This window comes from Pleurodeles waltl, chromosome 10 (genome assembly GCF_031143425.1).
Source record: "Pleurodeles waltl isolate 20211129_DDA chromosome 10, aPleWal1.hap1.20221129, whole genome shotgun sequence".
NCBI lineage: Eukaryota > Metazoa > Chordata > Amphibia > Caudata > Salamandridae > Pleurodeles > Pleurodeles waltl.
Window position 1 is genome coordinate 666214506 of NC_090449.1, and position 25932 is coordinate 666240437.

The 25932-nt window shown below is 49.0% G+C and overlaps 1 protein-coding gene across 2 annotated transcripts in view; it reads right to left on the reverse strand.

Moving 5' to 3' along the window:
- Window positions 1-5587: 5587 nt before the first annotated feature.
- Window positions 5588-25932, reverse strand: part of NCAPG2 (non-SMC condensin II complex subunit G2) — a 269347-nt gene continuing 249002 nt past the window's right edge. For both annotated transcript variants that reach the window (XM_069211162.1, XM_069211164.1), the window contains one exon: window positions 5588-5844. In XM_069211162.1, coding sequence (XP_069067263.1) covers window positions 5793-5844 — 52 coding nt within the window. In that variant the 3' untranslated portion in view covers window positions 5588-5792. The remainder of the gene's footprint in view (window positions 5845-25932) is intronic.

Below are 25932 nucleotides of genomic sequence, written 5' to 3' on the forward strand. Positions count from 1 at the left end.
TCATCCGCTAGGCATTGGTGGCTGAGTTCTTTTTCTCTGGCATTCAGAGAGCCCACCAATGCTGAACCATCAGGGATATGTACTGCTGTTCCAGCCATGTCCAGAGGCAAAAAACATTTTGACAAAGGGTCTACAATCTCACCCTGCCCTGCTTGTTACAGTACCACATGGCAGTGGTGTTGCCCGTGAACAATTGTACTATCTTTCCCTTCACAGAGAGTTTAGGAAAATACCACCTTTTTGGCATGGTTATCCTCACATTTTACCTGCTGTCAGTGTGTTTTGACTGTTTTCACTGGGATCCAGCTAACCAGGATCCCAGTGTTTGTGCGCTCTCCCTCTAAATTTGGTTGATTAGGACTTTGCACACCCCACCATTGGCATACTGGTGCCCCCATGTAGGTCCCTAGTAAATGATACTTAAGCACCCAGGCCATTGGGGCACCATTTTACCCATGTACTGCACAAAGGTCACTCACTAACTGTGTCCAGCTACATAATGGTAACTCTGAACCTGGGCATGTTTGGTATCAAACATGTTGGAATCATACCCCAATCCTGTTGCCAGTATTGGTTGTATGATTCCATGCACTCTGGGGGCTCCTTAGAGGACCCCCAGCATTGCTCCTACTAGCCTTCTGGAGTTTTCCGGGCAGTCTGCAGGATTCTGCCCCACTGCTGCTTGGCCAGCTCAGGCAGAACAAAGGATTTCCTCTGGGACAGGGAGGTAACACCCTCTCCCTTGGAAATAGGTGTTACATGGTTTGGGAGGGGTAGCCTCCCCAAGCCACTGGTATGCTCTGAAGGGCACATTTGGTGCCCTCCTTGCATAAACCAGTTAGCACCAGTCCAGGGTCCCCCGGGTCTCTACTCTGACGTGAAACTGGACAAAGGATCCTGAACATCACCACCCAGAGGTGGTGCCAAGAGCTCCTCCAGATGGCCACTCAATTCTGCCATCTTGAATCTAAGGTGGGCAGAGGCCCCTGGAAGCATCTGAGTGGCCAGGTAGATGATGTCACAGTCCCCTCCTGATTGGTGGTCACACTGCTAGGTGGCCAATCCCCTTCCATAGGCTATTTAGGGTCTCCCTCTTAGGCGGGTCCTCAGAATCAACATGCAAGATTCCAGCAGGGCTCCGCTGCATCGTTTAATTAATCTTCTGGCCAGTGGGATTGCAACTGGACCCTCCAGGAACCAACAATCTGCAACTTCAGTGACGACTCTCCTCTGCAAAATTGTTTCTCCGGCTCCTTCCAGCAACTGCAAAATTTTCCCAGCTGTGCATCCACCCTTGGAGTGAAGGAGTCGCTCCCCTGTGTCAACAGGCACCAACTGCAACAACAACCAGCTGCGTGGATCTTCTCTCTTCCGGAGCTGCGTAGATCCTGCATCCAGGTGGTGGTCTGGAATGGTCCCCATGGTTCTCTCTACCAGCTGTCCAACTTTGGAGATGGTAAGTCCTTGCCACTCCTTGCAGGACAGTACCCCAGTGCACCACGACTTTCAGCTACCAAGGCTTGTTTGTTCCTCCTCCAAGGGATTTTCAGGCTCCATGTAGCCCCGGTCCCCAGCACTTCTCCCTACAACGTACAGTCTCCTGCCTGCTTCTCCAGCGATGTGGGACTCATCAGGTGTGCTGAGTGGGCCTCACTGTGATTCCTGTGCCTGCTGCCCGAGTGTCGTCTGTGGGGGATGACTCCTCTTCTTGTAACTCTCCCAGCTGCTGGGGGTCACCTGCGTCTCCCCTCATGGGGCCGAGCCCCCTGGACCTTGCTGCTCCAGCGATGTAGGACACATCTTCAGGTGTGCTGAGTGGGCTGCTTCCTCTTCTTGTAATTCTCCCAGCTGCTGAGGGACACTCGGACTCCCCTTCCGGGGGTCGAGTCCCCTGGACCTTGCTGGCCCTCTTCAGCCTTGCAAACATTTTTCTCTGACTTTTGCATTTGCCAAGGCTTGTTGTTGTCCAGCACCACTAACCAACTATATCTTGACCGCCGACATGGGACATCACTTGCATCACTCCTGTTCGGCTCCTGTGCTCCACTGTTGCCCTTCTTCGTCCGCATGGTCCTGCATCCATAGAAGGGTGAGTAGTGGCTCTGGCCGTAACCGGACACTAACTCAAACTGGATTTGGTCCCCTCCCTTTGCAGGGCCTCTTCTGTCAGGATCCACATTTGGGTTCTTCCAGTCTTGGCTGGGTCTTGCACAATCATTTTCCAAAGTCCTCCTGTTGGTTTTGCGGAAAACTAGGTACTTACCTCAGCTCTCCTGGTTGCTGAGGATCATTCTGGTACTCACATCTGGGGGTTCCTAGTTCCTTCAGGTCCCTTCTACTGATTTCACTTCCATGCGTGGGGGACTGCCTTTTACATTCCACTTTTAGTATATGGTTTGGCCCTCCCCTAGGGCTCTCACTATTTGCTATTGCTTTTACCAATGCCTATTGCTTTCTATGCTACGTACTGATTGTTAATGTGTATATAATAGTGTGTTTACTTACCTCCAGTTGGGGGATTGCCTTTTCAGTATTCTAATATTAGTGTTACAAAAATAAAGTTACTTTATTATAGTAACACTGTGTGGTTCTTTCATGTGTGTAAGTGCTGTGTGGCATTGCATAAGCTTTGCATGTCTCCTAGATAGGTCTTGGCTGCTCATCTACAGATACCTCTAGAGAGACCTGGCTTCCTAGACACTGCCTACACCTGGAATAAGGTGATAACACCATAGGTACTCACCACACACCAGGCCAGCTTCCTACAGAGGGAAGAAAGGCTTTCAATGTCAGTTGGATAGAACGGAGCTCCAGCATGTTGATGTGGAGTTCAGCTTCTGCCAGACACCAGATTCCTCTGATCTGCACCTCTCCCAGACAGCCGCCCCATCACAGGAGTGATACATCAGTCACTAGTGTCGGATCTAGTTGGGGAAGTGTGAGTGGTCTGCTGCTGATCCAACTGTGGATCGTTAACTACCACTGCAAATCTTTTGCAGATCCCTCAGAGATCTGGACCATGTCAGAGAGATTCCCCTGATGCTGTGCCCACTGGAACCTCAGGTACTACTGTAAAGCTCTCATATGCCATCTGGCATGTGACATAAGCAGGACGCTGGAGGCCATGAGGCCTAGCAGCCTCAGAGTCATTCTTTCCTAAATCAGGAATAGAGGCAGAATCATCTGTATAATAGCCTGAACATCCTGGACTCGCCACTTGGGAAGATCAACCATAACATCTCCGATAAAAGGAAGCGTCTGAGAGGGACTCAGGTGTGACTTCAGCACAATGATAGTGAACCCCAGCGAATGCAGGAGGTCCGCCGTAGTCTGGAGGTGTAAGATGACAACCTGGGGCGAGCCCGCTTTCAACAGCCAGTTGTCGTGATAGGGAATGACTGAAACCCATGATCTGCACAGCTGAGCTGTGACCACCGCTACCACCTTGGTGAACACCCAAGGAGCGCTGGTAAGGCCAAAGGGGAGCACTGTGAACTGAAAGTGCTTGTGGCCTAGCGTGAACTGCAAGTAATGTCTGTGGGCAGACAAGGCCGGGATGCGAAAATAAGCGTCCTCTGCGTTCAACGCTACCATCCAGTCTCAAGGGTCGAGGGCAGACAAGACCTGAGCCAAGGTGAGCATCTTGAACTTCTCTTCTTTGAGGAAGAGATTGAGGGTTCATAGGTTTAGGATAGGGAAAAGACCCTTGTCCTTTTTGGGGACAAGAAAGTAGTGGGAAAAGCAACCATAGCCTACTTCTGGCACCATAACCCTCTCTATTGCTCCCTTGGCCAAGAGAGCTGCAATTTCCTTGTGGAGTAGGGACAAATGATCCTCCATCAACCGGATGCAAGATGAGATTGCTGGAGGGGAAGCTTCGAAGGAGAGGGAGAAGCCTCATCTGACAATCTGCAAAGCCCACCTGTTGGATGTTATGGACAGCCAGTGGAGCAGGTGAAGGCAATTCCTGCTGCCAACAGGGCGCCGGTGGTGGTAAAGAGGCACACAAAGAGAATTTAGAGACTGCTGCAGATGGGGTGGGGGGGGGAAATGGGAGGGTTTGGTGGACTGACCAGACTACTGGCCATCTGCCCCACCATGTCAGTGGGTACTGCAACCTCCTCCATGCATATGCTGGTAGCATGTGCTGCATGGTGGCTGGCCGGGAATTAGCATGGTTGGAGCCCCTTTCATAGCCACAAAAGGAACGAAAAGCAGTTGGAGGGCTCAGGGACCCCTGTGAGGCCCAAAGACCTTGCTGTAGCTCGAGAATCCTTACAGCACTGAATCTGCCCTGCCTCCTAAGAGATGGGTGCCATTGAAAGGCATATTTATAAAGCTTGGACATCTGAAAAGTCAAACATCCTCTCTGCCTAGCGAGTCTGTTATGTCAAGTCTGCAACAAAATGTGAACTATGCTGTTTCTCTCCCATCAGCAACAGCCTGAGAAAGTACAGCCCAGGACTTCTCTGGGGCCTGTGGCAGCACTTGCACAACCACATGCCACAGAGGGTGGGAATAACAGCCCAAAAGGCACGCAGTGTTCACAGACCACAATGCCAGGCTAGCGTAAGAAAACGTCTTCCAAACAGTCTGACACCTGGGGAGAATTCAAAGCTAAGGAATCTGCAGCTAGAAGTCCCTATCAGATTAGGTAATGACACGTTTGATGTATTAATGAGAAATGAATCAGAAGCAGGTGTGTTCTTTAAAAAAAAAAAATATATATATATAATAATAATTGGTCAAGTTTCAAAAATGTAATGTTACAAATGCGGACAGAAAGACAGGTAGGATTTTAGTGGAGACATAGGGAAATCATGATGCCTGCCAGGCATAGCTAGAAATTTGACTGCTTTGTCCATAATTCCAGTAATCTGGAGGCATGACCTCTTCACATCTTGTAGAAAACAATATTTTTACAATCTTTCTAAACTCAAACTGTAAAGTCAAAGATGATAACTAAGATCCGAGGATGAGTCCACTGCTGATCACTCTGGTTGGAATAGATTTTTTGTAAAAATAAGCAAAGTCCCTGCATCGAAAGAAAATGAGGATCATCAATAATGTTTCAGAGGTTGAAAGATGGCTGTTGCCAAGTGAGAGAGGGCCAGCAATGCTGAGATAGTAAGTATGCTCGAGTTAAAAGTGAGAATGGAGGCGATATTCAAATAGGTCAATGAGAAAAAGTATTTGGTGTGTGATCAAATTTGGGCAGTGAATTGACGGCAAAAAGGTATACCAAGAGAGGAATTTTGGGAAAAACAAGGCAAAAACTTAATTTCACTACACTGATTAAACTGATTTGGGTTGAATATACAATTCTCTGTAGACCATAACAAAAAGTAGTTGGCAGATCCTATCTGAAACTGAGGGAGAGCATCACACAAACTTAAAGACAAAAAGGTATTATAATGGACGAACCAGAAAAACACCACCACTGTAGGTTACTTTCTGTATGGTTTGCCAGGAACGATCACAAATGCTACAATGAAATTTTGTACAAACAATAATCCAGTAAAGGGCTAAAGACAGATCTTACATGAGACTGAAAACGTTTTTTTATATATATATGTACACCAAGCAGTTAAAATAAAAAATAAAGCACTTCAGTTTAGCAGCAGTAAAAGCCAGGGCTAGAATATACAAATGGAATTACATACATATTCTCAGACAATCGGTACAAAATGTGTTTTTTCTGTTTGTTTTTTTTTTTTTTTTTTTTTACAGTTCATAAACATATATATAGCGCAGAAGCCAACTTTTAGATTAAATCTTGAAGAATGGTCTCTTCATGGCTGCATAATGTCATCCAAAATCTTCATTGAGGACTGAAAAAGAGCTCTAAAAAACAAAATATATGAAATATGTTAGATCTACAGAACCTTACACTTCAAAATGTCTGAAGACAAAGAACAAATTACTCATCTTCGCTAATCGTTCAGGACACATCACCTCCCGACAGATTAATCACCTTCTGAAATATCCTCAGATATGAGAATGGAGCGAAAAAATGCATTCCTGCATGTGGGCAAGGACTAGCAAAGGTAGGCCTAGGGCAAGACCCTCTACACCTAGCACATTTTAAGACATCAGCTTTTATCAGGTTGTATGTACGGTTGTCATTTTAATATTTTGCGTATCATTTAGTGAATGTTTTTTATTTAAAGACTATTCAAGTTTGTGTAATCGTGTCATTGTAGCGAAAGTTTTTTTCTTTTTATTAGATGAAATGGTTGTATACTGTTTAAAGACTAATGGTCTAAATAAACATTTTTTACTGGACTAGCAAAGGTACATTACGAAAGTCTCTTTGGCTCCTTAAAGGAAAGAGAAACCAGGATAACATTTAGCTCGATATTGTGGAGCTATAATGGCTTTATCCTTCTATTCCCTTACAACATTGGCAGTATTCTTAAAAAGGACATGCAGGGAAATAGAGTTGTGATCAGGACGTACCGTACCACCCACCCAATCACCCCCCCTCCCCCCCCCCCCCCACACACACACACACACCTGAAAAACACATTTGATATGCAGAACACAACCCAAGTACTGAACATAACACCTACAGACAAAATGTTGAAGAACAAAATAAGATTAACCTATATTTGGAAAACTACACAGCTCTGACACTTGGAAAATCAGAATAGACATCATGAGTGTAGGTGGCACCTATGCCTAATAACAAAATAGCATTTATTTATTATTTAGTTACAGTATTTGTAAAGACCTACACTCATCCCCCCCAGAGGGATATCGCGGCTCTAGGTCGAAGACTGCATTACACTCCTCCACAAAATGCAATTATGAGGGGGGGATAGTCAGGTCTTCAATCTCTTCTGAAACCTGAGGAGGTCCGAACTCAGGCGAAGATCAATAGGCAAAGACTATCAGTGGATGGCGCTAGATGAGAGAAAAGCGACCACCCATTCTGGCTTTTTTAAAAGCATCAAGCGATTCCAGCGCCAACTCTGCAGATCGGACTGCTCGTGTAGGGTTATAAAACCACTCGTCGCCAAGATAGCAAGGTCGATATTGTATAGCGCTTTGTGAACATAATATAGTAACTTGAATTTGACCCTCAAGCGTACTGAAAGCCAGTTTAGTGAATTTATATAGGTGGAAGCAGAGATGCTTTGCAAACTGCTGCAAATGAGTCAACAGGATGTCAGCCATTCCCAGATATAAAGCATTCCTGTAATCCAGCCTATTCATCATCAATGCCTGAAGGACGGTCCTTCGCCATTCCACAGGGATCCAAAGGAAAATCGCTGCTCACAATGTTGATGCCCAGGCAGCTCCACTCCAGACGTTGCTCTGTCACCTAGCGAGCAGAGCTTAAATAAAGTTCTAGATCCAGTCCAACATCTAGGGACTCCCCGACTTCTGCTTCTCTGTTTAAGTTGCAATCAGTGGCACATTTTCTAAAAGGTTTACTTTATTTCTGTCCTCCCGCCCCTTCCGTTATTTCCTCGGAGGAATTTGAATCTTGTGTTGACCTTTCTCATGGCATCTCCTTTGGAGATGATGGAGCTACTCGGTTTGACTCACTTTGAAGACTGTCTTCTAGAAGTCAATGACTTCAGACCCATGGAAGTTTTAAAATAGGAATCTGAGGGATAAAGAATTCATCATTTGGTACATTTAAATAGTTCACAGGAAATAGCTTTCCTTTATTTAAGTATGCATTGAAAAATACACTAAAAATAACATTTGTGCCATGGATTTACAACACAAATTAATAAAGAAAAGGACTGTGTACCAAAGATAGGGATGTTTACACACAAAACCACAGAAATTATAGAAATTCAGCCTCCTTCCCCAGGCCGACTTCAGACCCTGGAGCTGGCCAGGACCCCATCTCCCAGGACCCGCCACATTTCTTTTTTAGGGGAGGTGATAGGTACTCCCCTTCCAGGAGTGTATTTGGTCACAGGGCACAATCTCCCTAGGCCTGGCCATTTTTCTTTTTTTGGGGAGGGGGTAGGTATCCCACTCCCCATGCCGTACTTGGTCACATGGTCCCCAACTCCCAGGGCCCAGACATATTTTAAATAAATAGAGAGGAAGACAGGCAGCCCCTCTCCCTTGGCCAATTTCTGGTGCCCGGCCGCATTGAAAACAGGGGGCACGTAGCTCCTCCAGCCACTATTAGCTCTGGGACCAAACCTGGCTAGAGGAGGGGGAATGTGGGGGGCTACAAGTTCACCCTTTCCTCATTTGTTCAAAGGCTGGACCCTGGGGCCCAAATCGACTCAGGAGGGGTAAAAAGCGGACCCCCTCCCTGTTTTAGAAATCGTATGGGCCCTAGGAGATGGGGTACCTCAGGGCCAAAATCAGTCCAGGTGGACCGCCTGTCTCCTTCCCTTCCTCTAATTTGACTGGCCCTGGGAGGTGGGGTCAATCACACTCCCTGCACTCCCCCGCCCAAGGAATTTCCCCCACCAGCCCTGGCACATGGCCCACCTGGGGGCAAAGAAAAGCAAGCACAGGCTTTTTTTCCCCCCTCCTGTTTTGCAGGAAAACAATTGGAGGAAAAAGCACATTTTTAGCACCCAATGGTGTCCCCGTGTGACCCCCACCACCAGGCCTAGGGGGTCAGGGTATTCTTACCCTCTTTAGGAAGCTGGCTCTGTACATACTATACCAAAGAAAGGTATAGCGTGCACAGAGTCCAGTGGCTCCCCAGAGACTTTACAGAGGCTACAGTAGATAATAATAATAATAATAATGCTCTCATTTGTGGCAGTGAGAGGGGAGGTGGGGAGCCACCAAACACACCCTCAGTGACACAGGGGTGGCTGGGTGCAAACATCTCATCGGGCACCTAATGCTTTTCAATGGGGAAACCCCAGTTTCACAAAGAGGCTGCAGGTTTGGTCCAGGGGGTTGGCGAAAGAAGACCAATGGCTAGATAGGTAAGTTGAGGCTCCTCTGTATGTTGATGGACTGTCAGCTGGGTTCCCCAAGGCTAGCGGGCTGCAGGAGTACCTTTAGGCCTCAGGTATCTTCCCCATATCTGGGATCAAAGGGTCCTCTGGTAGCCAGGAGGGGTCCATCTGGGGTGGACTCGAGGTCGGAATCGCGTAGGGTCTCTCTCCTGTCATGTGGGCCACCTGGACTCGGGCCATGAGTGTCTAGTACAGAGTAGGCAGGACTCACAGATCTGGGGGGGTTTGGAGTCCTTGCTGGAGGTTTCTTTGTGGTCGGGCCGCTGTTCTCAGGAGATCTTGGTCTTAAGGGAAGGCAGGCACTCCTCTGAGGGGCTATAGGGGTCTCTGGTACTGCAGGACGAGTTGTCTTCTTGTAGCAGGAGCCTTGAAGCTGCAGACAGGTCAGTAGGGCTTGGAGCAAGTCAGTTGTTGTCTGGAGTCTTCACTCCTGGTGCGGCTCTTCAGTCCTTTTTGTGTAGGTCGCCAGGAATCTGAAGAGCAAGGTTCAGGGATGCCGCTAAATACTAGATTAATATAGGGGGCAGAAGGCAGTAGCCAATGGCTACTCACCCGGAGGGTAGCTACACCATTGCAGTGGCCACTCCTATTGGCTATTACCCACCAAAACAAGATGGAGGATTCTGCCAAGAAGGGTTCACCTCAGCTCTTGGCAACCTAGTGCTTGTCCTAGCTGGGGTGGACACTCCCGTTAGTGTTCACTATTTTTCTGCCAGAAACTCGTCTGGTAGTGGCAGGCTGGCATAGACCAGTCATCCACACTCTAAAGAGTTGGGTGGATTTCAGTGGGCATCTCTAAGATGCTCTCTGTGTGCATTTTGCAATATGTCCAGCACTGGCACTAGTGTGGGTTTATTGAGATTGGAAGTTTGATACCAATAATGACAAACTTCAATTTAGATACACTGGACTTACAGGGGCTTACGACACTGTATGGGCATATTGCTCATGCAGCTATGCCCTCACCTGTGGTGTAGTGCACCCTGCCTTAGGGCTGTAAGGCCTAATAAATTGGTGACTCACCTATGTCACAGGTAGTGGTTTGAGGGCATGGCACCCAGGGAGGGATGCCATATCAACTTACCTTTTTCTCCCCACCAACATACCCAATCTACAATGGCAGTGTGCATGTGTTTGGTGAGGAATCCCTTTGGGTGGCATAATACATGCTGCAGCCCTTGGGGACCCTCTCTGACTACAGGGCCCTTGGTACCACTGGTACCTTTTACAAGGGACTTAGCTATGTACCAGAGTTGTGCCAATTGTAGAAGCAATGATACAGTTTAGGGAAAGAACACAGGTGGTGTGGCCTGGTTAGCAGGATCCCAGTACACACTCAGCCAATGTAGACTCAGAGACAGGGCAGAAAGTGGGGTGGGGGTAACCATGCCAAAAGGGGCACTTCCCTACACCCTCCGCTTGCTTTTTTTCCACCTTCTTTTTCTTGGGACTCAGACGAGTCCAAGTCCAAAGATGGCTCTGCCACCACTTCCTGGTTGAAGTGGTGGCAGCCAATCAGATCTCATTTTGAGATCTCAGTCATCCGCTGATGATCTACGTCCCGGATATACATGTATCTTTTTTCTTTAATAACTCAAAAACTACTGAATGGATTTACACTAAATTACAAAAACCACTCTTTCTTGACCAATAGAAGTTACTTACCTTCGGCAATGCCTTATCTGGTAGGTAATTGCAGATCCCATACCCTAGAAATTCCCCCATGCATCAGTCTGTATCCGGAGATTTTTATTGAGCAGTACCCCTGGGAGCTATTAGGTGACGTTGATCGGCTTCGCGTCCTTCGTCCATTGGGCTGGATATGACATAGTGCCTCACCGGCGCACTGCGTCACTTATTTTTCCCGACATTCGACACAAGAAGCGCGGAGCCATGAAGAACACTGACCACTGGTCCATCAAAACTACGGCCCTCCAAAGGGAAGTCTCTATCCCTAGAAATCAGTTCGCGGGGAGGATAGGTGGATTGTTAAGGAATCTGCAACTAGATGTTGCGTCTACCAGATGAGGCATTACTGAAGGTAAATAACTTGTCCATCTGATAGAGACATCTAGTTGCAGATTCCTTACCTTAGAATAGATATCCAAGCAATGCCATCCATGGAGGTGATTCTGCAAACTAGGATTACACCAGAAAGTCTTGCAGGAGTGAACGGGCAAAGTGACCCCCGCTATGGACCCAACTATCCAGGCGGTAGTGTTTGGCGAACATGCACACGTTGCTGCCTGACAGATGTCCAATACTGTGCATGCTAATGTAGTGCTTGCAGCTTTAGCTCTGGTAGAATGAGCACGCAAGCCCTCAGGAGGTTCCTTCTTAGCCAAAGTGTAGCACGTTTTAATGCAGAGTACGACCAACATGGAGATGGTTCTCTTCTGCACTGACAGACCTTTCTTTTCACTCACACAACCAACACAGAGTTGATCATCCACCAGAACTATTTTGTATCATCAAGGTAGAACGGCAATGCACTTTTTGGGTCCAGGCAGTGGAGTTGCTCTTCTTCCTTAGAAGGATGTGGGGGTGCGTAAAATGTAGGCAAGGTGATGGATTGGCCTACATGGAAGGGCGTGACCACCTGCTGCATAAAAGAGGCCCTAGTGCAAAGCACCACTTTGTCAGTGTAAGAAGTTGGCTCTGTATATACTATCTCAAAGTAAGAGATAGTGTGCACACAGTCCAAGGGTTCCCCTTAGAGGCAAGATAGTGGCAAAATTCGATAATTCTAATGCTCTATTTTGTGGCAGTGTGGTCAAGCAGTAGGCTTATCAGAGGGTAGTGTTAAGCATTTGTTGTACACACACAGGCAATAAATGAGGAACACATACTCAAAGACTTAACTCCAGGCCAATAGGTTTTATGTAGAAGAATATCTTTTCTTAATTTATTTTTAGAACCACAAGTTCAAGATTTGAAGTAAATACATAAAATGCAAGGTACTCCACACAGCTAAGTTAGGAACTATGAATTAGAGCAATAAAATGCAAATTTTTTGTTAAAATGGCAATAAGCTATTTTAAAAGTGGACACAGTGCAAAAATCAACAGTTCCTGGGGGAGGTAAGTAATGGTTAGTTTGTCAGGTAAGTAAAACACTTACAAGTCTAAGTTCCTGGAAATAGGCAGCCCACCGTTGGGGGTTCAAGGCAACCCCAAAGTTACCACCCCAGCAGCTCAGGGCCGGTCAGGTGCAGAGGTCAAAGAGGTGGGGGCTTCTCGGGACAGCCACCAACGGGGCTAGGCCTGAGGGTCACTCCTGCTCTGAGGTTCGGTTCCTTCTGGTCCTGGGGGCTGCGGGTGCAGTGCTTGGTCCAGGCGTCGGGTTCCCTGTTACAGGCAGTCGCGGTAACAGGGAGCCTCTGGATTCTCTCTGCATGCATCGCTGTGGGGATCCAGGGGGGTCATCTTGGGCTACTCAAAAGGTTGCAGTCACCTGGGAGTCCTCCCTGTGGTGTTGGTTCTCTGGAGCTCGAGCCGGGGACATCGGGTGCAGAGGGTGAAGTCTCACGCTTCCGGCGGGAAGAGTGAAGTCTCTAGAAGTTGCAAAGTTGTTGCTTGTTGTTGAGCAGAGCCACTGCTCACGGGAGTTTCTTGGTCCTTAAGTTCAGGGCAGTCCTCTGAGGCTTCAGAGGTCGCTGGTCCCTGTCGGATGTGTCGCTGTTGAAGTTTTTAGAGTCAGGAGACAGGCTGGTAGGGGTGGGTCAAAGCAGCTGTCGTCTCTGCAGGACTTTCAGGTCAGAAGTCCTTCTTGTTTCAGGTTGCAGGAATCTGATTTCCTGGGTTCTTGGGTGCCCCTAAATACTAAATGTAGGGGCGTGTTTAGGTCTGGGGGGCAGTAGTCAATGGCTACTGTCCTGGGGGTGGCTACACCCTCTTCGTGCCTCCTTCCTGAAGGGAGGGGGGCACATCCGTATTATTATTGGGGGAATCCTCCAAAACAAGATGGAGGATTCCTTAAGGCAGGAGTCACCTCAGCTCAGGACACCTTAGGGGCTGTCCTGACTGGTGGGTGACTCCTCCTTGTTTTTCTCATTATCTCCTCTGGACTTGCTGCCAAAAGTGGGGGATGTGTCCGGAGGGGTGGGCATCTGCACTAGCTGGGATGCCCTGAGGCGCTGTAACAAAAGGGGTGAGCCTTTGAGGCTTACCGCCAGGAGTTATAGTTCCTGCAGGGGGAGGTGAGAAGCACCTCCATCCAGTACAGCCTTTGTTCCCGGCCACAGAGTGACAAAGGCACTCTCCCCATGTGGCCAGCAACTCATCTGGTTGTGGCAGGCTGGCAGAAACTGGTCAGCCTAGCACTAGGAGTCGGACTGGTATTCAGGGGGCATCTCTAAGATGCCCTCTGGGTGCATGTTAAAATAAATTCCACACTGGCATCCGTGTGCATTTATTGTGCTGAGAAGTTTGATACCAAACTTCCCAGATTTCAGTGTAGCCATTATGGAACTGTGGAGTTTGTGTTTGACAAACTCCCAGACCATATACTCTTTATGGCTACCCTGCACTTACAATGTGTAAGGTTTTGTTTAGACACTGTAGGGGTATAGTACTTATGCACATGTGCCCTCACCTGTGGTATGGTGCACCCTGCCTTAGGGCTGTAAGAGGGGTGACTTACTTACACCACAGGCAGTGTGAGATTGGCATGGCACTCTAAGGGGAGTGCCATGTCGACTTAGTCATTTTCTCCCCGCCAGCACACACAAGCTGTGAGGCAGTGTGCATGTGCTGAGTGAGGAGTCCCCAGGGTGGCATAGGACATGCTGCAGCCCTTAGAGAACTTCCCTGCCATCAGGGCCCTTGGTACCAGGGGTACCATTTACAAGGGACTTATCTGAGTGCCAGAGCTGTGCCAATTGTGGAAGCAAAGATACAGTTTAGGGAAAGAACACTGGCGCTGGGGCCTGATTGGCAGGGTCTCAGCACACTTTCAATCATAGCTGGCATCAGCAAAAGGAAAAAAGTCAGAGGGTAACCATGCCAAGAAGGCACTTCCTTACAGGTGGTGCCTCTCGGTCCTGGGGGCTGCGGGTGCAGTGCTTGGTCCAGGCATCGGGTTCCTTTGTTACCAGGCAGTCTGGGTCGGGGTGGAGCCTCTGGATCCTCTATGCAGGCGTTGCTGCGGGGGTGCAGGGAGGTCGACTCAGGGTGTCCACGTCGTCGGAGTCATCTGGGAGTCCTCTCTGCAGTGTTAGTTCTCCTGAACTCGAGCCGGGGGCGTCGGGTGCAGAGTGTGAAGACTCACGTTTCTGGCCAGAAGTTGGAGTCACTTTAAAGTTGCTTTCTTTGCAATTGTTTCTGGAAAGAGCCGCTGTCCTAGGGAGGTTCTTGGTCCTTTAGGTGCAGGTCAGTCCTCAGAGGTCGCTGGTCCCGCTGGATGCATCGCTGTGCGGGTTCTTTGAGCCTGGAAACAGGCCGGTAGGGCTGGGGCCAAGTCAGTTGTTGTCTCAGTTCTCTGTGGGGCTTTCAGGTCAGCAGTCCTCCTTTCTTCACATTGCAGGAATCCTCAATACTTAATTTAGGGGTGTGTTTAGGTCTGGGTGGGCAGTAGTCAATGGCTACTGTCCTGGAGGGTGGCTACACCCTCTTTGTGCCTCCTCCCTGAGGGGAGGGGGGCACATCTGTATTCCTATTGGGGGAATCCTCCAAAACAAGATGGAGGATTCCTTAAGGCAGGAGTCACCTCAGCTCAGGACACCTTAAGGGCTGTCCTGACTGGTGGGTGACTCCTCCTTGTTTTTCTCATTATCTCCTCCGGACTTGCCGCCAAAAGTGGGGGGCTGCGTCAGGAGGGGCGGGCATCTCCACAAGCTGGGATGCCCTGGGGCCCTGTAACAAGCATGAGCCTTTGTGGCTCACCGCCAGGTGTTACAGTTCCTGGAGGGGGAGGTGAGAAGCACCTCCACCCAGTGGAGGCTTTGTTCCTGGCCACAGAGTGACAAAGGCACTCACTCCATGTGGCCAGAAACCCATCTGGTTGTGGTAGGCTGGCAGGAACTGGTCAGCCTAACAAAGAGTCGGACTGGTATACAGGGGGCATCTCTAAGATGCCCTCTGGGTGCATTTTTCAATAAATACCACATTGGCATCAGTGTGGATTTATTGTGCTGAGAAGTTTGATACAAAACTTCCCAGATTTCAGTGTGGCCATTATGGAACTGTGGAGTTCGAATCTAACAGACTCCCAGACCATATACTCTTTATGGCTACCCTGCACTTACAATGTCTAAGATTTGGCTTAGACACTGTAGGGGCATATTGCTCATGCAACTATGCCCTCACCTGTGGTTTAGTGCACCCTGCCATAGGGCTGTAAGGCCTGCTAAAGGGGTGACTTACCACTGCCACAGACAGTGGGATGTGGGCATGGCACCCTGAGGGGAGTGCCATGACGCCTTTGTCATTTTCTCCCCACCAGCACACACAAGCTGTGAGGCAGTGTGCATGTGCTGAGTGAGGGGTCCCCAGGGTGGCATAATAAATGCTGCAGCCCGTAGAGACCTTCCCTGGTCACAGGGCCCTTGGTACCAGGGGTACCAGCTACAAGAGACTTATCTGTGTGCCAAGGCTGTGACAATTGTGGGAACAAAGGTACAGTTTAGGGAAAGAATACTGGTGCTGGGGCCTGGTTAGCAGGATCCCAGCACACTTTCAATCATAACTAGCATCAACAAAAGGCAAAACATTAGGGGGTAACCATGCCATGAGAGGCATTTTCCTACAATGGGGATGTGAAAATACGCATCCTGCAAGTCCAACGCTACCATCCAGTCTCCTTGGTCTAGGGCAGAAAAAACCTGAGCAAGAGTGAGCATCTAGAATTTCTCCTTCTTGAGGAAGAAATTGACGCCAGGATAGGGCAAAGGCCCTTGTTCTTTTTGGGAATCAGAAAGTAGCGGGAGTAACAACTACTGCTTACTTCAGACATCAGGACCTTTTCTATAGCTCCCCTGGCCAAGTGAGCCGTTACTTTCTCTCAGAGCAATACCAAATGATCCTCCATCAGCTGTTCTTTTATCGGAGGGTTGGAAGGACGGAAAGACTGGAAGGGGAGGGAACAGCCCTTCCGTATAATCTGCAAGACCATTTGTCCGATGTGATGGATTGCCAGTGAGGGAGATGAAATTGAATCCTCCCTCCAACTGGACGGACATGGTCTTGCAGAACCACACTAGGAGGGCTTGGGCGCTGTGGAGGGGGGCTGTGTGGTGGCCGACCTCTGGCCAGACCCTCTGGGTCTGACAGTACCATGACCACGTCCTTGCACGGGAGGTTGTGAAGCTGGAGGACGGTGGCTAAGTTGTGACTGGTGAGGTACGTGCCTCTTCCGAAGCCTCGAAAGGGACAGAAGACATACTACTGGCGAGCTGGTGCAGAGAGGCCCAAGGAGTAGCTCGAGAATCCTTGAACCTCTCAAGAACGGAGTCTACCTTCTCACCAAAAGGGCGAGAACCATCAAAAGGCATGTCATCAAAACTCGACTGGACATCCCCTGAAAAGCCAGTGGAACGCAGCCAGGCGTGGTGACGTAGGGCCACTCTTGACGCAATCACTCTACCCAGCGAGTCTGTTGTGTCCAATCCACACCTAATAGTAAACTTGGCTGCATCTCTCCTATCCTTGTCAGCCTGAGTGAGAGCTTCCCCTATGCCCTCCGGGACCTGGGGCAGCACCTGTGCCACTGTATCCCATATAGTATGGGGAAAACGGCCCAATAGGCATGAGGTATTTACTGACCTCAATGCCAGGCTGGAGGAAGAAAACAACTGCTTTCCAAGTTGGTCCAGCCTCTTGGATTCCCTATCCGGAGGGTGGTGGGAGGGAAGGCACCACAGGAGGTGGAGGCTTGGACCACCAAGCTCTCCGTGGAGGGGTGTTGGGTGAAGAAACTAGGGTCATTTAGAGCAGGTCTATGGCGGCGGCCAACTGTCCTATTCACAGGAGCCCCTGTGCTGGGTTTGGACCATGTTCTCAGAAGGATGTCCGTTAGGGCTTCATTGAAGGGCAACATCGGCTCTGATGTAGTCACCCCCGGCTGAAGCACCTCCATCAGGAGATTCATCCTGACTGGCACCGTGGGCAAGTCTAGGTCCAAGACCTCAGCTGCCCTACACACCACCATGGCATAAGAAGCCCCCTCCTCAGTAGCCACATTGGGAGGCAAGAGCATGCCAGTATCTGGAGAAGTATCCAGTCCATTGGCTTCCCCTAGATCCTCATACCAGTTCTCTTCCTGCTCCAGTTCACACTCTAAAGGGTCCTCAGACCTCTCCGACTCCTCTCCTGTGCCTGGCTGTCCAAAATAAAGCTTAGGCAATGATCTGGGCCTAATTGGCACCGGAGTCAGCGTTGTATGACATAGTTCCAGCTCCGGATCATCCGGAATGAGGATGGGGCTACCACTAGTGGGCGTCGGTGGTGGACGAAGCGTCGACGTCGGACCCGGCGCTGGAGGAGGTAGACTGTGAGAGGCGTCGAATCTGATGGGGACACGAAGAGCCACCTGAGGGTGCAGCCCGCACAAAAACAAGGTGCATAGCCTCGTAAAATTCTTTGAGCGGGGGTCACTCCGATCCCCAGAAAAGGGGGGAAGACGCGGAGTCAGCCCTGGTGACTGCTCCGTGGAAACGCGCTCGGAACTCATCGTCCGTCGGGTATGGCAAAGTCGAAGTCCGCTTGGACTTCTTATTTTTGTGCCTCTTACCTGAGTGCCCCGAAGACCTTGGATGCGAGGAAGAGGACTCGGGGCTCTGGGAGTGGTGCCACGACCTCCTCCTACTGCGGGACCGTGACCTCCTCGGAGTCCCGCTGACCGAAGACGGCTGTCGGGCCACCAGAAGTTTGAGGGATCTCTCCCTCAAGGCCTTCGGAGCCATGGCCTGACAGTCGGGACAAGACGTCAAATCGTGGTCCTTCTCAAGATACAAGAGACACACTATGTGCGGATCCATGACTGACATGGTGCGATGACATGCACCTCATGGCTTGAATCCTGTCTCTCTCAAAGACATGTCAAACAATCAAGAAAAAACATTGAAGAAAAAGGGTAGCTCCTCACGGATTTGCGCTTAACCGGAGCGGAAGGAAAAGAACTGACATACGCGCGCAGGGGTGGTGCCTATATAGAAGACTGTGACGTCACAGATGGCTCCAACTACGCGGACAACGGCACGCAGAGCCGGACGATGCATGCGGATCCGCACACCGCCATTCGGCGGCACACGCAGGGTACTGCTCAGCAGGAAAATTCCGGATTCGAAGCTGATGCCAGGGAATTCTAAGGTAAGTAATCTGCAGCTAGAAGTCTCTATCAGAAATCTACTTTTGCCTCAGTCAACCAATTGGGGATCCACTGGACTCACCGCATGGTGGACTTTTTTTTTTTTTTTCTTTAGTGCACCCTATAGAGAGTCAGCTTCCTATAAGTACAGTACACTGGAGTGGCATATAATAGAGTGGTGTAGATTGGAGTGGCATACAGTGGCCTGCGATAGAAGGTAATAGCATACAGTAGAGTGACAAGCATTGGAGTGGGGTATAATCGCATAGCGCAGACTAACGTGCCATACACTGGAGTGGCTTACGGTGCAGTAGTGTACAGTGAAGTGGAATACAGTGGAATGGCATTGAGTGGAATAGCATACTAGAGTAGTGTACAGCGGAGTGGCATACAGTTTTAGTAGATTACACTGAAGAGACGTAGAGTGGAGTTTCATACAGTGTTATAGTTTTGAGTGGAGTGGCATACAGTGGAGCTGTGTACAGTGTAATGGCGTGTAGTGGCATAGAGCGGAATGTTGTACAGTGGCGTGGAGTGTAAGTGTATAGTGGAGTGGCATAAATGTATTGGTGTGGACTGAAGTAGCATACAGTGGCATGGGGTAGAGTGCAATATTATACAGTGGAGTGGGGTACACTGGAGTGGAGTCCAATCGAAGAGCGTCGAGTGAAGTGGAGTAGAGGGTGTGCATATACTTAAGAGGAGCAGAGTGGAGGGGCATAGAGTGGAGTAGCATGCAATGAAGTGGCATAAAGTAGAATAGCATACAGTGGAGTGTTGAAGAATGCAGTGGCATACAGGGGAAGAGTAGACTGGAGTGACGTACCGTAGAATGCCGTGTAGTGGAGCAGCATCCAGTTGAGTGACGTAAACTGGAGTGTCATACAGTGGTGTTTCATACAGTTTAACAGCGTAGAGTGGAGCAGCATAGAGTGAAGTCTCATACAGTGGAGAAGCATGGAGTTGTGTAGAGTGAGTGTATAGTGGACCGAATAACCAAAGTAGTCATCCTGACGGACTCGAATGTCCAGGAAGTAGTGTTTAGCAAACATGTGCATGGATGCCCATGTAGCTGCCTGGCAGATATCCAGGACAGGAACTCCATGTGCTAACGCAGTGGAAGCAGCAGTCACTCTGGTGGAATGAGAGTGCAAGCCCTTAGAGGGGTTGCTTGTTGGCCAAAGCTCAGCACATCTTGATGCAAAGAGGTGCCCATCGAGAGATGGTATGTTATTGCATCGCCTTCTCTTTCGTCTCAGCCACATACCAGACAAAGAGTTGATCGTCCACCCGGAAATCTTTAGTACATTTAAGGTAGAAAGCCAAGGCTCCATTTAGATCCAGACGGTGGAGTCTCTCCTCCTCATGGGAAGGATGTGGGGGGTGTAAAAAGTAGGCAAGGTGATGGACTGGCCTACATGAAAAGGCGTAACAGCCTTGGGAAGGAAGGAAGAATTAGTGCGCAACACCACTTTGTCAGGGTCCACAGAGAAGAATGGAGGCTTGGAAAGAAAGGGATTGAAGCTCACTCACTCTGCCAGCAGAAGGGATGGCAATGGCAACAAGAAAGACAGTCTTGAAAGTGAGGAGCAGTAAAGAGCAATTGTGCATCGGCTCAAAGGGAGTGCACATTAAGTAAGTTAGGACAAGACTGAGGTCCCACTGAGGCATGATAAATGGAGTGGGTGGAAATAAATGGGTGGGACCTTTAAGGAATCTATTTTCAATAGGAGATTGAAAGAGTGAGGGCTGATCAGGTAGCCTAAGAAAGGCCAAAATGGCAGATAAATACCCTTTAGGGGTGACCAACGTAGAGCCCTGCGGGGACAAAGAATGAACAAAATAACCTCAGATAGAGGGGCAGAGAAGGGATCAACAGATTTCTTGGTTCACCATGCCACAAATTCATGCCAACAACAGGCGTATACCATTTTGGTGGAGGGATGCCTGGCTACCAAGATAACATCGCAGACTTCGGGCGGAAAGGCAAAAGTAGTCAACTGTCGCCGCTCAATCTCCAGGTATGAAGGTGGAAATTGGACAGGTTTGGGCAGAGAACTGTCCCCTGTTGCTGCAACATAAGATCCGCCCTAAGAGGCAGTCTGAGTGGAGGATCGGTGGTCATGCTCAATAGCTCTAGATACCATGCTCTCTGTGCCCAGTCCGGAGCCACCAAGATGACTTGGGCCCGGTCGTTCCTGGTCTTCTTGAGAACTCCGGGCATAAGTGGTATAGGTGGAAAGGCATAAAGGAGGTCGGAGTTCCACTCGAGATGAAACGTGTCTCCAAGAGAGTGCCGCCTTAAAAACTCCAACGCGCAGAACAGCTGACATTGCGCGTTCTCTTGGAGGCGAACAGATCTAACCAAGGCTATCCCCACTGCTGTAAGAGACCTTGTGCCACCTCCGGATGGAGACTCCATTCATGATCGACTGTGCATCGACAGCTGAGTTTGCCCGCTATGGCGTTGAGAGAACCGGCCAGATGTTGAACCACCAGGTTAATACCCTGATGTTCCACCCATGTCCAGAGGCGTAGTGCCTCCTGACAAAGGGTCCAGGACCCTACTCCGCCCTGTTTGTTGCAGTACCACATGGCAGTAGTATTGTCTGTGAACACCTGCACTACTTTCCTTTTGAGAGAGGGAAGAAATGCTTTCAACACAAGCCTGATCGCCCGGAACTCCCTAAGACTGATATGGAGCCCAGACTCCAGGAGAAGCCTCTGATCTCCGCCTCTCCCATGTGGCCGCCCCAACTCTGAAGCGACGCATCTGTCACTATGGATAAATCTGGCTAGGGAAGGCAGATGGATCTGCCGTGGACCCAATGCAGATACAAAAGCCACCACTGCAGGTCTTTCACAGTCCCCTCCGAGATCTGGACCATGTCGGAGAGATTCCCCTGATGCTGCACCCACTGGAACTTCCAAGTCCCACTGCAGAGCCCATATTTGCCAACTGGCATGTGTCACTAGCAAGACCGTAGGAGGCCATGAGGCCCAGCAACCTCAGAGTCAGTCTAACCGAAACCCAAGACAAAGGCTGAAAGATCAGAATCATAGCCTGAATATCATGGACTCGCTTTTCGGGAGGGTAAGCCCGAAACTGCACTGTGTCCAGAACAGCTCTGATTAAAGGGAGCATCTGAGAGGGAGTGAGGTGTGACTTCCGCACATTGATAGTAAACCCCAGCGTGTGCAGGAGGCTTGCCGTAGACTGAAGCTGGGAGCCAACGTTCTGGTGTGAGTCTGACTTCAACAGCCAGTCGTTGAGGTAGGGAAAGACGGAGATCCCTAACATGCGCAGGTGAGCAGCAACCACCGCCATCACTTTCGTGAACACCCGAGGGGCGCTGGTAAGGCCAAAGGGGAGTACGGTAAACTGATAGTGCTCATGACCGACCACAAATCACAGGTAACGTCTGAGGGCAGGCAGGAAAGGAACGTGGAAATAAGTGTTCTGCAAATATAACTATACAATCCAGTTTCCTGGGTCGAACGCAGACAGGACCTGAGCCAAGGTGAGCATTTTAAATTTCTCCTTCTTGAGGAAATAATTGAGGTCCTGAAGGTCTAGGATAGGACGTAAGCCCTTGTCCTTTTTCGGCACCAGAAAGTAGCGGGAATAACAACCACGACCTACTTCTGGCACAGAAACCTTCTGTAAGGCTTCCTTGGCCAAGAGTTGGCTGATTGATGGAGGCATGGCTGGTGGGGCAGATTCGAAAGGGAGGGAACAGCCGTAGAACTATCTGCAAAATCTACTATTCCGTAGTGGTGGATTCCCAGTGGGGCAGGTGATGGCGACTCCTGACTCCAACTGTATCGGAGTTAGGGGACGGACTAGGAGGGTTTGGAGGCTGCAGCGGGGGAAGGTGTGGACTGGGTAGAACTCTGGTTCCCTGTCCCACGCGGAATTTTGCGTTCCCAGCCACACAATGGCTGAAAAGCATGGGAGGCACAGTGGCTGAGTGGGGGACGCGACAGGGAACCCCTTCCGTGGCCACGAAAGGCGGATGGTTGGGGCAAGGGGCAGCGGGAAGGCCAAGGGACCAAGCCATAGCCCGGGAGTCCTTAAATCTCTCCAAGGCAGAGTCCGCCTTGTCTACAAAGAGACGGGAGCCATCAAAGGGCATGTCCATTAGAGACTGATGGACTTCCCCTGAAAAAACAGTAGTAAGCAACCAGACGTGGAGTCTCAAGGCCACCGTCGTAGCAACCGATCTGCCCAGAGAGTCAGTCGTGTCCAGCCCACATCGGATCGTGAACTTCGCCGCATCTCTCCCATCGTTGACAGCTTGGGGGAACGATAGCATAGGCCTCCTCTGGTATATGCGGCAGAACTTGCGTGACCATATCCCATAGAGAGTAGGTATAGCGGCCCAAAAGGCAGGTGTTCATGGACCGCAGCGCGAGACTGGAGGAAGAAAACATCTTCTTCCAAAATTGTTCCAGCCTTTTTGATTCCCGTATGGGGTGTTGGGACAGGATTTTAGGGTTGTTAGGAGTGGGCCGATGGCCTTGTGTGATAGTCCTGTTCACAGGAGCCCCTGTGTTGGGTTTGGACCAAGTACCTAAAAGGACATCGGTGAGGGCTTCATTGAGTGGCAAAAGGGGTTCAGATGCGGAAGCCCCTGCCTGAAGTACTACCGTCCTGAGATTGGACCTGACCTCTACAGTAGGTAGCTCAAGGCCAACGGACCTCAGTCGCCCTACTGACCACCATAGCATAATTCGCTCCCTCTGCCGTAGCCATGGTAGGAGGAGACAGCATGCCAGCGTCTGCAGAAGTGTCCAGTCCACTGTGCCAAGCCCAAAGATGAGTCATCCTGGTAGTCATAAGGGTCCAAGGACCCCTCCAATCCTTCCCCAAATTCGTACTCATAAGGAAAGGGGTCTAAATCCGACCTGGGGAGAGTAGGCCCCTTCGAAGACAGAGGAGGGGTCGGCTGATGCAGCTCCGACTCCAAGTCATCAGGGATAGGGATCGGGACGTTGTCGATGGTGGGCACTACAGATATCGGGAATGTCGACAATCGAACCAGCACCAGGGAAGGTCTCAGTGGTACGACCGACATCGGTGCAGATCCTCGAGCGGATCTGGAGAGGATTTCAGTGGCTAAAGCCGCTAAACCCAAAGGTGCCGTAAAAGGAGGTGCATGGCCTCATAAAACTCCTTTAACTGGGCAGAGGTCGCTCCGGCACCCGGAAATTCGGTAAAGTGCGGAGCGGACCCAGAGCAGGCTCTGAAGATGGAGGCCTTGAGCATCGACGCTCCTCCCGCATCACATCAGCTGAGCAACAGGGTGAAGTCGAAGGGCGACGGGACCACTTCACCGACTTCTTACCTGTGCCCAAAGACTTAGAGGAAGAAAAATGGTGGTGGCTCACGAACGGTCTTGAGACCTTCCTCTCAAGCGAGATCGGGACCTACGTGGAGTCGAGCGCCGGGCCGCCATGAGCTTGAGGGACCACTCCCTCAAGGCCTTCGAGTGCATGGCCTGCCACTCGGAGCATGTCTTCAGGGCATGGTCACGCTCCAAGCATCACAAACAGATCTGATGGGGATCCGTCACCGACATCATGCTGTGACAGTCCTCGCACGGCTTGAAAACAGTCTTCGGGGACATCTCAATGCACAAAAAAACTCACCAAAAGACTCAACAAAACTATTGAACTCGGTCAAAAAGAGATCAGGGTAGCTCTCTTAGGATCAGCGCGTGGAGCGGAAAGAAAAGAAATGACGTCATTGCGCTGAGGTGCCGTCTATGTACTACTCCCAACGTCATCACAGTGACTACGACGCCAACAACGCCTGCAGAGTTGACCAGCCCCACCTACTGGCGTGCAGGGGTATTGCTTGAAGAAAAAATCTCCGGATCAAGTCTGACGCCTCGGGGAAAATTCTAAGGTAAGGAATCTGCAACTAGAAGTCTCTATCAGATTCTATCTTTCAGTTGTTTATGTAGTGTATCTTTCAGTTGTTTATGTAGTAAATCCAAATGTTTACATATGCAGTCTAGTTTCCCTGATAGTTTTAGTAGTATTGTACTACAAGACACACGTAAGAACTCTACTTACCAGCAGTACCCTAAAAAACATAATTTGTGCATACTAATAGTTAATTCTGCCAAATTTCAGCAAAATCAGACTGGCTTTTTTTGCCCTATGCGAAATACAAAAGTCTACATGAAACGCAATGTATTTCAAGCCTGTTTCGGGATACCTCTTTTTTCTTTGCACCCTTTGACTAAACGCTGGGAAACTTTCAGTACTTCAACAATGAAACTGGGCAGAAGGTCTGCAAACTTTTGCAGACATTCCTCAAACAGGTGCAAAGTTATTAAGGGACAAAAATAAAAAAATCCCCATCTCTGGCCACCCTAACTATAACTACAGAGTAGCTACCGCCACTCTAATATATCTTATAAATCTATATATACTAGATGCTCAATCACATGCAGAAGCGTCATGTCCACTTCCCATAAATTAATGACTTCAAGAATAGTATGCACCCCAGCATCATCAAAAAATACCAGGTGATAAACAACAGCCGCCAAGAGACGGATTAGCACAATTTTAAATGCATGCAGGAATCCCACAACTCACAAAGCTGCTTCTTCCCTCTTTAATCACAGTAGAAATATTATTTTCTTGTTACTGTAGTTCCCTAACATAAGCATATTTTTTTTAATTCTAAACATTAGCTATCTCAGACCATGCGCTGAATCAGGGTCACTTTTACAAAGAGAAAAATTCTCCCATAAAATTCTTTTAGCATTTATTTGTGCCTTATTGTGGATTTATTTTTTTTGCTTTAGATGGATCGCTGAAGGGGGGATGGATTTTAAATAAAGTGAGAAGAAATGAGGTTTTGATTTTAATAGAAATGTATAACTACCTTTGAAAGAAAAGATGAAGAAGCTCTTAGAACCACCTTATTTTTGGAACACACAATGAGGTTTCTGGAAGCTTTAGACATGGATCACAGGCACCTAACAAGCTCAAGTGATGGCCAGTAATACAGCCTCTTTTCGTGAAAGGAGCTGAATTGGGTATTCAAGCCCCAGAAAATGTTCTGCCAACATTTAAATGGTGATCTCAAACTCCACTGATTACTGGACCAGTAAACACGGACACAAGAGGGATTTTGTTTTCTCTGTACCTGTTAAAAAACGGTTGGTGTACCTTAAGGGGAATAGCAAGCATGATTCCCCTAACCAGACATTAGACAGTAAATCTGGAATGTTGCACGTTTGATGTTTTTCTACAGACACCAGATGCAGAACACCTTCCATTTGAAGGCATATATCAACCTGGTGGATAGGCGTTTCACTTCTCATACAATTTCCTATGTACTGTGGTAGATTAGGATGCCCATATTAAAGGATCATGAGTGTCAAGCACCAAGGCTTGAGGGCAGTGGTGGAGAATCTTTCAAATCTGGCCTGCATGTCTGCTCTAGGAGATCAACAAACCACCACTCTTATGGCCATTTGCTGCAGTCAGAGTCAGACTGTTTAGGAATGCTTCAGTTTGAATAAGAATCACTTCATCAAATGGAGAAAAAAACATGAAACCTTGATGCAAACTGTAGGCACTTAGTTGTTTGCATTTGTACTTAAGTTAAATTGAGAACTCCAATTTCAGAGCATTTTGGGCACAGGTTTGTCAT